The sequence below is a fragment of the Harpia harpyja genome, chromosome 2 (genome assembly GCF_026419915.1).
Source record: "Harpia harpyja isolate bHarHar1 chromosome 2, bHarHar1 primary haplotype, whole genome shotgun sequence".
NCBI classification, from domain to species: domain Eukaryota; kingdom Metazoa; phylum Chordata; class Aves; order Accipitriformes; family Accipitridae; genus Harpia; species Harpia harpyja.
Window position 1 is genome coordinate 76,096,406 of NC_068941.1, and position 11,950 is coordinate 76,108,355.

Here is an 11,950-nt window from a genome sequence, read left to right on the forward strand (position 1 = left end):
GGGGGTGCGGAGCGGGGCTGGGGGCGCGGAGAGGGACTGGGGGAGCAGAGCGGGGCTGGGGGAGCGGAGCGGGGCTGGGGGAGCGGGTCTGGGGGCGCGGAGCGGGGCTGGGGGTGCGGGGCGGGGCTGGGGACGCGGAGCTGGGGGCGCGGAAGCGGGGCTGGGGGTGCGGAGCGGAGCGGGGCTGGGGGCGCGGAGCGGGACTTGGGGTGCGGACCCGGGGGCGCGGAGCGGGGCGGGGCGCCCCGACGGCGAGCCCGGCTTGGTGTGTCCCCCCCCTCCCGCCCGCTGCCGGTGCAGCCGCCGCCGCCGCCGCGCCGCAGCCAATGGGGCGCCGCCGCCCCGCCCCCCGCGCGCTGGTTGGGCGGCGCCTTCCCCCGCGCCGCTTTATCAGGCGGCGCCGCCCGCCGCGGGGCCGGAGCGCGCCGACGGCTGCCCGCGCCCCTCGCGCCGCCCCGGCCCCATGAGCCGCGGCGCCCGCTCCCGCCCGGCGCTGCGGTGGCGACGGCGGGCCGCCTCTGCATGGCCCCGGCTGTGGATATGACCACCGCGCCCACCGGGGTCCGCAGCGACGAGCCGCCCGCATCCGCCTTCAGCAAGCCCGGCGGCGGCCTCCCCGTCGCGGCGGCGATGGGCGGGGAGGAGGAGAGCGACAAGCCCAAGGTCTCCCCGTCCCTCCTGCCGTTCAGCGTGGAGGCGCTCATGGCCGACCACAGGAAGCCGGGCGGCAGGGAGGGCCCCGAGGGCGCCGGGCCCCCGCCGGGCGCCGGGGCGGCCGCCCGCGCCAGCCTCAGCCCCCGCCTGGGCGCCCTGACGGCGGAGGCGCCGGCCTCCCCGCTGCCCCTCGGCGGCCACTTCTCCGTCGGGGGGCTGGTCAAGCTGCCCGAAGACGCCCTCGTCAAGGCGGAAAGCCCCGAGAAGCAGGAGCGGAGTCCCTGGATGCAAAGCCCGCGGTTCTCGCCGCCTCCCCCGAGTAAGTAGGGTCTGGGAGCGGGCGGGCCGGGACACCACCCCCCCCCCCCCCCCCCCCCGCCCCTGGCCGCCTGCGCCCTTCCCGCGGGGCCGGGCCGGGCCGCGCTGCGGGGGCAGCCGCGGGATTTCCTCTCGCTTTCGCCCAGCCCGGCCCCTCCCGGCGTGTTTTTCCCTGCGGTTCGCACTCTCTGCCGGGCCACTTCGGCCAGCTCAACGTACTGAACCGCTTCGAGTGTGCGCGAAGCCGGAGGATGGCCGCGGAGGCGAAGGAAGAGCGGCCGCGCCGGGGCGAGGTCTTGTGCCAAGCCTTAACCGGGGCGGGGGGGGAGGGCAGCAGCCCGGTCTGCCCCGTAGCTTAACTTGGGGCTCGAACTGCCCAAGCAAAAGCCTGACTCGGCCTCAGCAGTGTTTTCTCCGAAAGTGGCTCAGATGATTTCCTAGGGACCCGCACAGACCGGGCGCCCAGGCTTTGCGGGCTTCTGCCCCACCGCCTGCGATCTCAAGTGTTGCATCTCCCAAGTCCGAGGAGCCGCAATTACTTATGTTTTCCCGCTTTACTACGGAGAGATCTAAAATAATGAAAATAGCAGTGGGAGGGCCGAGATCCGTTAATCCTTTCCAGCGGCTGCGCTGAGCCCCGGGCCGGGGAGCCCGGGCCGCCTGCCCTCGGCTGGATCCCGCTCCCTCCCCACCCGGGCTCCCGTGGAAAGGGGCGAGCTTGGGCTGAGGCTCTCCGGAGAGTTTGGGGTGCTTTTAGCAGAGCTGAGAACAGAGCTGCTTTCTCTCTCCCTTGGAGAAAGGCAGGTTTCCCGACAGCACTTTGTGTAGAGTATTGCAGTGGCTTAATTTATTTAAATTGCAAAGTAAAAGTTGTTGTTGCTAAGTAAACCCGGGGCAGATCGAGGTTGAGGGCCCTTAGAAATGTTAAATAAGAGAAGAGGAGCAGACCGGTGAAGAGCAATAGATAGAGGCTGAGTGTGAATTCAGAGCCCGTAATTAATTACATGCTTAATCCGGTTCCCAGGGGCCTAATGAAGAGGGTGTGAGTCTGAACAGCCAGCCCATTTTGTTTATTTTTTTTCCTTAATCCAATAAAAAGGACAGACCATATATATGTATATATTTTTTTTTTTTTTTTTGGAGGGTTACTCCTTTCAGCTACATCTCCTCTGTACAAGCTGGGAGCTGTGAAGGCAGAAGGTGGAAGGTGTGTGCGTGTCTGACTCCTGCCCTTTGCCGAGTTTTTCCATGGAGTCAGAGAGGTTCTTGCTACGAAGCGCAGCGAGTAACTTGGGTCCTGGGAGTCTTGAAAAATCTAATTCCTTAGTAAAGCACCCGCTTTCTTTACTAGAACAGGAGACATCAATTTGAAGTGTGCCCCGGGCAGCCCTGGAGTTTTTGGGCCGCTTCACTTTGAGCGAGACCTTATTTTCCCGTTTCTCTCCTGCTGCTGTCGGGTTGGGGGCTCTGTGGGGTTGTGTGGGTTCAGGCGCTGCTAACCGTGATATCTCTCTCTTTCCCCCTCTCCTCCGGCTGCTTCTCGACACAGGGCGCCTGAGCCCCCCGGCCTGCACCCTGCGCAAGCACAAGACGAACAGGAAGCCCCGGACACCCTTCACCACGGCGCAGCTGCTGGCCCTCGAGAGGAAGTTTCGGCAGAAGCAGTACCTGTCCATCGCCGAGCGCGCCGAGTTCTCCAGCTCGCTCAGCCTCACCGAGACCCAGGTGAAGATCTGGTTCCAGAACCGCCGTGCCAAGGCCAAGCGGCTCCAGGAGGCAGAGCTGGAGAAGCTGAAGATGGCAGCGAAGCCCATGCTCCCGCCTGCTGCTTTCGGCATCTCTTTCCCGCTGGGCGGCCCGGCCGTAGCTGGCGCCTCTCTGTACGGCGCCTCGAGCCCTTTTCAGCGGGCAGGGCTGCCTGTGGCTCCTGTGGGACTGTACACAGCGCACGTGGGATATAGCATGTACCACCTCACATAGAGCTGAGCCCCACTGAGCCCAGCCAGCCGGCCGGCTGCTCTTGCCGGCCCCGCACGCACTCCCTCCCTGCTCCTCTGGCTCTTCACTGCGGACTTCTCCACGGGCCCGTGGCAGAGACTTCTCCAGTCCGGCTCTGCTTGGCCTCTCTGCTTCCCCCTGTGATGCCGGTCCCCTGGTCCAGTGCCGTTCCACTCTCCTCAGCAGTCCTGGGAGCTGCTCAGCTCTCCAGCTGGCAGAAACCTGAGGCATCGCCCCAGCTCCTCCCTGGCACAGGGTGGCAATGGGCCAGCCCTGCCCTGCTTCCCCGGGTCCGGCTGGCAGCCTGGGGAGAGCCTCCCGCTGTGGGGGAAGGAACTATGGAAGAGAAACAGTAGAAAGGGGGCTGAAAGACAGGACGTTTCTCTTACTTTGTGCAAGGCGAGGTCAAGAGGCAGAAGTGCAGAGCAGCCTCTCCCGTCCCTGTGTAACAGCACCGTCTGTTACCTGTGTTCGTTCTTCCACCAGCTCCTTTGGAAGGGGCTCTGTGTACTATGTAATATACTGTATATTTGAAATTTTATTATCATTTATATTATAGCTATATTTGTTAAATAAATTAATTTTAAGCTACTGTTTGATGCGGTTTGTTTGCTCCTTGCCCTGCCGGGAGTGACAGAAGAAGAGTCAAAATTTGTCTGTGTGTTGGGGATAGGAGAAAGGGACCAGCTGTACCAGCTGTTTTTTCTTCCTCCCCAGGAGACTTCAGCCTCAGACAGCAAGGCCTCGGCTGAGTTTCCAGCTTGCTGTGTACCCCAGAGCTGCCCTGTCCTCACAGCTGTCTGAGGTTTCTTCCTTTTCCTTCCTCACCACCCCTTGCCAGGAGCTCCCACTGCATCCCCTGCCCTGAGGCTGTGGGTGCCCGCTGCCGCTCTCCCCAGAGGCTCTGGGACCAGCGCAGCCCCGGGCTTGGCACCTAGGCAGGAGAAAAGCTGCTCCTCTCCCTGCCAGCGGCCTCTTGCCGGCCAGCTCTCGGCCGCAGCCTCCGATGGGGGCCAGAGTCTTTGGGGATGGGGTGACTTGTCCCCCACCTCGGTGCCAAGCCTAGGGAGACACTAAGGGCTTCCCCCGCAGCTCCCTTCGGCAGCCGGCGTTGCCCAGGGGAGGGGAGCACGGAGGGTTTGGGGTGGTGGGGAGGAGAGGGGACTGTCGCGGTCGGGGTGGTGCGGGAGAAGGGGAAAAAGCGCGGTCATAGCGGGGCAGGGGCAGCGCCGTCGCCGGAGCCGAGGGGTCGGGTGACGGGGGCGGGGGTGTTAGGGTACGGGGTGGTGGGCATGGGCTGTGGGGGACGGGGGTGTCCGGGGACGGCTGTGGGGCCGCGGCGGGCAGCCGGCGGGACCCGCGGGACTGACGGTCGGGACCGCTCGGCGCCGTCTCCTGCCCATCCCCGTGGCTCCGGGCGCCCCGCAGCCCTCAGCGGCCGGCTCCGCTGGAAACCCGGCCCGGCCGCCACGGCCCCGTGGAAACCGCCGGCGACGGCCGAGGACCCCGCGGAGGAGCGCGGCGGGCCGCCCCGCTCCGCGCAGCAGTGCGCAGCCCCGGCCGCTCCGCTCCGCTCCGCGCCGCGCACCGCCCGCCGGCACCGGCGCCGCCGCCGCCTCGCCGCGTCCCCCCGCTGGCTGCGGCCCCGAGCCCCCCTCAGCGCGCCGCTCCTCCCGATTTCGTTTCGCGGATCGCTCGGGTAAGGGAGAGCGTTGGTTTTTTCCCCTTTTTAATTTTTTTTTAATTATTATTTCGTGCTTTATCTTTGCGCTCAAGGAATAGGCGCTGAGAAATGGGGACTCTCTATTTTTCTTTCTTTCTTTCTTTCTGTCTTCCCCCCCCCCCCCCGCTGCTTTCATTTCCAGCAATTTAAAACGTTAAGGTTGAAGCAAAGTTAGAAGGAAAATAATTGCTGTAATGAGGCTAGGCAATCTTCTGCAGGCACTGTGGCTCCAGCGAGACTGTAGCTGGGGGCGAGGCGGGACTTTTATCATCTCCTAAATATCAATGATGCTTTCAATAACTCAGCGAAACAACATACCTGAACCCAGTCAATTTCTCCAGAGCTCGCTGCTCTAATCCCCCTCTTCTGATCCCTCGCTCCTCTCTGGCCGCCCAGTCCTTTCTGGGCTGGGGTGAATCTGGGGTTTCTGTGGTTGGTTTTGGTGTTTGGTGTTTTTTTTTCTTGGGTTTTTTTTTTCTTTTCCCTTTTTGGTCTGGCTTTCTTTTCCGATCATTTCTTTTCTCTGTGCAAATGACAGTGTCTGTGATCCTGACCCCAGCGCCCAACGCCGCGCCGGACTGGGAGAGCGCGGTGCCGGCTTTTTTCCCACGTTGTGTCTCTGGCAGAAAAAGGCTGGAGATAAACTTAGCCTCCGCGCGATTAGACTGCGGGTTTGGGGAGAGGATCTAATCGCGCAGGAGGCCAGGTTTATCCTGTAAAGAAGCTCTTAAAAAACCGAGAGAGATTTTAAACAGCGAGAACCGCCTTGAGCTGGCTCCCCGCAAGCCCCGCTCCCCTCCGCCGGCACCTTTGGGCGCTGCGGCGCGGGGCTCCGGGCAAGCCGGGACCCTTTCATCTCTCCGCTTTGTCTGTTTTTTTTTTGTTTGGGTTTTTTTTTTTTTTTTTTTTTACATTATGTCAACTCGGGATGGATATTCGAAGCGCAGGATTCCTATTGAACATGTCTTTGCTTTAAGTTTTCCCCCTGACCCTTGGGCTAAAGTCCTTGGTTGCTCAATTAAACCCAGATGAGAACAATTAATAACTAAGTAATGACAATAAGTTGGGAATCACACGGATGAACGCTCCATGTGAATAGGAAAAGCTCACACAAAAGAGCAAAAAGGATTTGTCGGCTCTTTTTAAGGGGGAATTGGCTTTTCTTTTTTCTTGCCTCTGGCTTACCAGCAAATAAAACTCACTTTTGTGTCTTTGTCGCCTTAAGGATCTCAGTGGGCAGTTGGAAGTGAGAATGGCTGTTTTCCTTTCAACTTGAGGGTGCTGGCGCCACGCAGCCCCAAGGATAGAGAGTAGCCAAAGCAAAGTTTCCTAATAACTCCCCTCTCCCCCGCCACCCCTCCCCAGGCACTCCCGCACCCCCCCTCCCCTCCACGCATATCTCCACACACACTCCGAGAGAGCCTCGGCAGACAGACGAGAGAAAGCAGAGGGGCCCCGAACACATCCATGTACCGCCACGGACTCGCAGGCAGGGCTACGCGGCAATCCTCCGCCGTGGGAAAGCGGCAGCCCCTCGATGCGGCCACGCTCCTTTCCACGGAGGGTGGGAAACAAAGCGCACGGTAGCCAGAGCACGGAGAGGGAGCAGAAACGCACCCGCAGAAACACACACAGAATAAAAGGGAAGCCATTTTTCTACTCTTAATTCCCACAAACGAGGGGAACGACTCCGTTATCCGCACACGAAGGCAGCCGCCTCCCGGGCGCCTTTGCCCGGCACCGGCTCCGAGCCGGCTCGGGAACGCCGCGGCATCGCGCCCGGCTCCGGCTTCAGCGGAGCCCAGCTCCGGGCTGGGGCAGAGGGGTAGGCAGCCGGTGTCTTAGCAGTTAAAGAGTAAAGAAAGGCTCTCCTTCGGGTTTGGCTCCAGAGAAGAAGGCTACCGGGAAAACCTGCTGCGCAAATCTTTGGTGAAAGCGTGCATTTGTTGTCTGCTCTGAATTTCTGGTGTTTCCAGGGTCTCTTTCTGAATCCGCTCTCTAACTCGAAGCACGAATCGGTGCCCTGCTGAATGCTTTCTCTAACGTTTTCCGTAGTGCTCAAGTGACTCAGGAGCTAAAAGCCTGTTTTCAAAAGTGAAGGCAGGCTAAATTCAGCAAGTGAGTTAGGCACAGCAGCAGCAGCCTCCTGCTGCTCAGGATTGTGCCTGAGAAGACAACCTTCAGAAATCAGAGGCAAAGCAGGGAAGCTGCCTAACGTACCCATTGTAAAGGCCAGGCGGAGGGGAGGGGGTGAGCCTGCTTCTCAGCAGTCCTCTATGCTTAAATCCAGGCTCATCGTCTTGTGTGAGTCTCCTGAGTCACATCGGACTTTCTTCCTAAAGATCTGGGAAGTGAAAGGTCTGTGGAACAAACTGGCTGGACACCTTCACGGAGTAACGGGATACTTAGCACGAACTCCTCGGTGCTGCCTGATTTCAGGTAAATAGCTGAACTCAGGTATTTTGTATGCAAAGTGAAAATCCCAATCACCAACTTATTAGGGACTCAGAGATAATGGCTCTTCATCTCTTCTAATGATACATTTGATTTTATATTAGACATTTGATTTCATATTAGACACGGAGGTGGCCAGGGAGTGCAAGAAAAAGCAGCTGCTTAAATAGCCTCGTGGCCAGGACACTCCTCAGAGCCGTAGGGCCGTTCAAATTAAATCCAGCAGAGTGGTGACCGGCAAGTAAGTCTCCCACTGCTTGGGATATAATATACTGTACCCAATGAGCTGTTGGATGCAATGAGGTGGTTCTCTCCCTCCCCTAGTTTTCCACAAAAGCAGGCTGATGTGGCTTAGGCACTTAACTGCAAGGGAGTTTGTGGCAGAAAGAGGCACCTTCTTGATGCCTGTCATAGTGCTGGGCCCCACTATATATATGTTAGAATATATATCTATTCTAACCCAAAGAGTATGTGGATTCCTGAAATTTCCTTTCGTTAGCTTTTAACTCTCTCCACACCTTGTGTGAAGCACAGTGGTGTCTGTCCCTGGCCTGAGCAATCTGTTCCACAGCAGGGAGCCTAAAAATCAGGCATTGCGATAATGGGCATTGCAACACACGGCTCCTTGGGGCTGGCCCGAGGCCCCTCTGCAACACGGACCCATTGTCTGTCCAGCTCTGCAGCAGGAGAAGCTGGAGGCAGAACCAGAAGCAACAGCTCTGACTCATTTAACTACGAGTAGTAAATTGTAACATGCTGCACAGAGAGATGTGGTAGTGATTTGCTTACAACTGTAAACCGGTTGACATTAACTCCGCTCCATTGTACTTCTTCATCTCGGAGATCTTTTATCCCTCCAGGCTGGATCCGGTTCCCACCCTGCCGTGATTAAAGGGAGAGTAAGAGAGGCAGCTACCTGGACACAGTCTCCCTCGTGTGACCAGGAATGTGCAATAAATCCACCGTGCAAAGCTGTCCTTTTCATCTCGGGCCGTAGCCGCAGCTGAGGACCCCACGGCAGCACGGAGCAAAACTCCTGTGGGGAGGTGAGCACCTGCAACTGGCTCACCTTTGTGCCGCTGCCTGGCGTGGTATGGGGTCCCCTCAGCCAACAACTGATTCTCACGACGGCGTGAACAACGGTCTTAGCATTTCTTCTTGCTTAGCCCATGTGGAAGAGAAAACAAGCCTCTTGCATATAGCCACACAACGATAAAAGCTACTCAGTTAAGTAGTACAGACTCAAGCCTTGCTAGTGAGCTGTAAGACAAACCTTGGGAGGGAGATTTGTAGGAGCAGTGTTCAAAATCTGAGGGCGATTCTGCCTATGGTCCACTCCCATCGAAGCTGGGGCAGACAACGGGCCAGTGGGGTCAGGGTGATCAGCATCGGGCAAGACTGAGATCCAGGGACCCAGGCATAAAAAGATGCAGCCCAAACTAAATGTCCTTTTCAGTCCAGTTGAGCAACCCTTTTGTTGTAGGTGTTTTGTATTGGACACACAGCAACAGGCAGGGTGGGATGTGCACTCGATGTACGTTGGAGAAAGAGGTACTGTACAAGGACAGACGCATTCAAGACCCTCTGCCCACCACTGTTGCTGCCCGAGGTAGGGGTAGAAAGAGATGGAGCAGCCGCAGGAGGTAGTATTTAGAGGTTTCACTATGACTCAGGCTCCCTTCGCATGCCAGGGAGAAAGGACATGGCAGTGGGAGGGAAGGAGGTCTGGTAGCAAAGGATGACAAAATTATGTTAACTGGAAGATTGCAAGTGGTGCGGGGAAGCTCTAAGGAATGGAGAAAAAGAGAATTCTTTCAAAAAGACAAGCTGGAGTGGAGGCAAGGAGCAACTTTCTTTTGATGCAATGTTTTGTGTGCATTGGGCATTATTATGTAAATATCAGCTAACACAAATACAGAAGTAAGGATGGGGTGCTTTAAAACTCAAGGGGTGATGGTCTTACACTGTAAATGCATTTAGATGTAAGCCAGTGGACCTGTTCCCATTTACATCAGCAAAGGACTGGAAGAGATTTTTTTCTGGGGCTCTGAGACCTGCCCTCACGTTATGGCAAGCTTGTGTGCATTAGTCTCGGGGAGCATCTGCTCCTCACACTCTACTCACTAAAAGCCATAAATGCTTTTAAAACCTCGTAACGAGCTTTGGACTCACTGTGAAAGCCGCGTCCGTGGTATACCACAAGAAGAGACAGTGGGATGTCGTAGATGTTGTCAGTCTGACCAAAGATTTTTCTTTCTGTGACATTGTCAATCCTCTCTTTGGGTAAGAGGCTACGTAAACAGTACACACTAAATTCTATTTATAAAAAAAAAGAACAGGGTTGCAAAATACAATATATGTGCTGTGGGACTGGAATAGACAGAGAGAGAAATGGGAGTCAGTGGTTTTTGAAACACTTTAACACTTTAAGCATTAATTGCCTTGAATTAATTGCCGCCTCTGAAGCACCTACCTGACTATGCAGAGACTGTCAGCTACCGAACAGGGATGTTCTCTGTTGCCTCTCAGCCCAGAACCCGAACTCGAGTACCCAGCGAGACCCCCAGCAGCTGAGAGCCTGTAGCACCAAAGGCAGCATGATGTCTCCCCAACAGCGATTGTATCAGATAACAACTGTATCAATACAAATAGTAATCCAAATACAAACTTTCTTTAGTGATTAGCACAGCTAAAAAACTTCAGCCACATCCTTTTTATAGACAGCCTAAGTATTAACTGCGTATTCAGTATCTGCCTTCAGAAAGTTTAGTCATGAGCTTTTTAACTCAGAATTTTAGTTTAGACATTATTCAAAGGAGGACTGGTAGCATCTTTAGTCAAAAGACCCTTCAAGACTCATTTCTTAAAAATGAAATGTCTTTAACTGCATTTCTGTCAGCTATGATACCTGAATTAGGATGAACTTAACAGCCTTATTAGCTCAGAGTTCACATGCAGATCTTTAGACAGCTCTCCTTTAATTCAAGAAGCTCGGTACAGGCATGTTAATTTTCCCCCTAAATAATTGCATCTTTCAAGTACATACTTAAAATCAATCCAAGTCAAAAAACCTGGAAAGAAAATAGAAAGTTGTACAGGGCGTATAATAAAATAAGAAAGCTGAGATGGACGTGTAATCCTAAACTATTCTTACTTTCTAAAACACCCAGCTGAAGTTCTTCAAATGTGAATTGTTTTCCCTTCCTCAAAGATGGCTTTAATACCAGCCAAGTTTGAAGTTTCTAATGACATTTATTTCTGAGCTATGTATGTATGAGAATTTCGCTTTGGATAGTTGAAGACTGTGATCTTTTTCAAGCTTGCATAATGTTTAACATGACCGAATCAATTTTCAAAACAAAGAAACACGAAAGCATTGAAAAATGCCCAGAACAAGAATGGGCATTTCCATTCCATAAGGAATTTGTTTGGAGAAAATTATAGAGAGTTATTGGAATTAGAATCTAAGTTTATCTTAAGTTTGCTGGAAGGGAAAGTTATATTATATGAGACAATTAACCATTGGCTTCGGGTCTGGTCCAAAGCCCAATAAAGTCAGTGGCGTCTTTCCACCGGCTAACTAACAGGCTTTGGGTCTGACTCATAAACTGCAGAGCTCCACAGAAGATAATAGTTCTATGCTGCTTATGTGAAAGTTAAATATAGCCCAATGTTTGTAAGTGTGTGTATGTATTATGATTAATTTAAAACCCTGGTTAAGATTGGGTTACAGTTTCCATTTAATTCATATGCATGTGTTTGTATTTGTGTGCATGTACATGTAAAGACAGACATCTGTGAATGTGTAAGCACACATACAGCTAATGTCATAGAGATGATTGAATCAAGTATATACACATGATGGTAAGTATCAGCATTTACTACAGTAGATATCACCGCTGCAATATATATACTCTGACAGATCTGAACATATACTTTCAAAACCAGCAGCATCTGTTTACATTGAACTGCAATAAAAACTGAAGGAGGCATCAGTTAGTATTAGAATTTTATCTTTTCAATGTCCAGAAACAGTTTCTGTGCCTTTGATGTAGGCTGTCAAGCACTACTGGAAAATTGCATCTCTCTAATTACCGCATTCAGAGCAGAGGAAAGGGCATGACTGCCTGGCAGCGTTTGTCAGTGGGGACCCTGCAGGGACTTGCTTTTTGGGTACCGATAAGCAAAGTTAGCTCACATTCGAAAAACAGTAAAGCAATCCTTGCACAAAGTGGTGGGGGGGAAACCCAGAAGGGGCACTATTTTGGATGATCTAGTAGAAAGCAATAAAGCTCTTCTCTGTTCCAGCTATGATTAACCCTTATCTCTACTGGCTACTCCCTTCAGACAGAGCTCTCTGCATCCTCCACGAGCGTTAAGCCTGAATACAAACTCAGTGGCAGCAGCACCACTGCTTACAAAGGTACGTGCATGTTCAGGCCTGTAATGAGCACCTGATTAACCTGTGAAATGGTTGTGTCAGTGCCTGATGATGTGGCTTCACATTTTGAGGCATTTAGAGGTGGTACTGGCTTATCTGCTCCTCATTATCCCCGTTCCTCATTTCTCCCCTTATGTGACAGAGGCCCCTCTTGGCTGTGTGTCACAAAACATTTTATAGCGTTTTTAAACCTGGATCAGTTGTCTGATGAGATTTAGAGCTACAACCTTGCTAATGGTTGCAGTGGCAAAATGGAGGTTGCAAGGGAGGGGTGGTTAGAAAGCTGTAGCAGGCTGAACTCTGTAAGGTGACAATGCCACCAAGAAAAGAGTGGCACTTGCTCTTTCACAAAACTCTTTGTT

The 11,950-nt window shown here is 54.0% G+C and overlaps 1 protein-coding gene across 1 annotated transcript; it reads left to right on the forward strand.

Moving 5' to 3' along the window:
• Positions 1 to 426: 426 nt before the first annotated feature.
• MSX1 (msh homeobox 1) lies at positions 427 to 3,561 on the forward strand. The gene is made up of 2 exons (XM_052780494.1): positions 427 to 973; positions 2,522 to 3,561. The coding sequence occupies exons 1-2, from the start codon at positions 523 to 525 to the stop codon at positions 2,950 to 2,952; spliced, it is 882 nt and encodes a 293-aa protein (XP_052636454.1). The 5' UTR covers positions 427 to 522; the 3' UTR covers positions 2,953 to 3,561.
• Positions 3,562 to 11,950: the final 8,389 nt, after the last annotated feature.

Bases quoted from the DNA above. Each gene is read 5' to 3' on its own strand.
- MSX1 (XM_052780494.1), top strand. From the start codon at position 523: ATGGCCCCGGCTGTGGATATGACCACCGCGCCCACCGGGGTCCGCAGC. The intron at 974-2,521 runs GTAAGTAGGGTC...TTCTCGACACAG, and splicing joins GTTCTCGCCGCCTCCCCCGA to GGCGCCTGAGCCCCCCGGCC.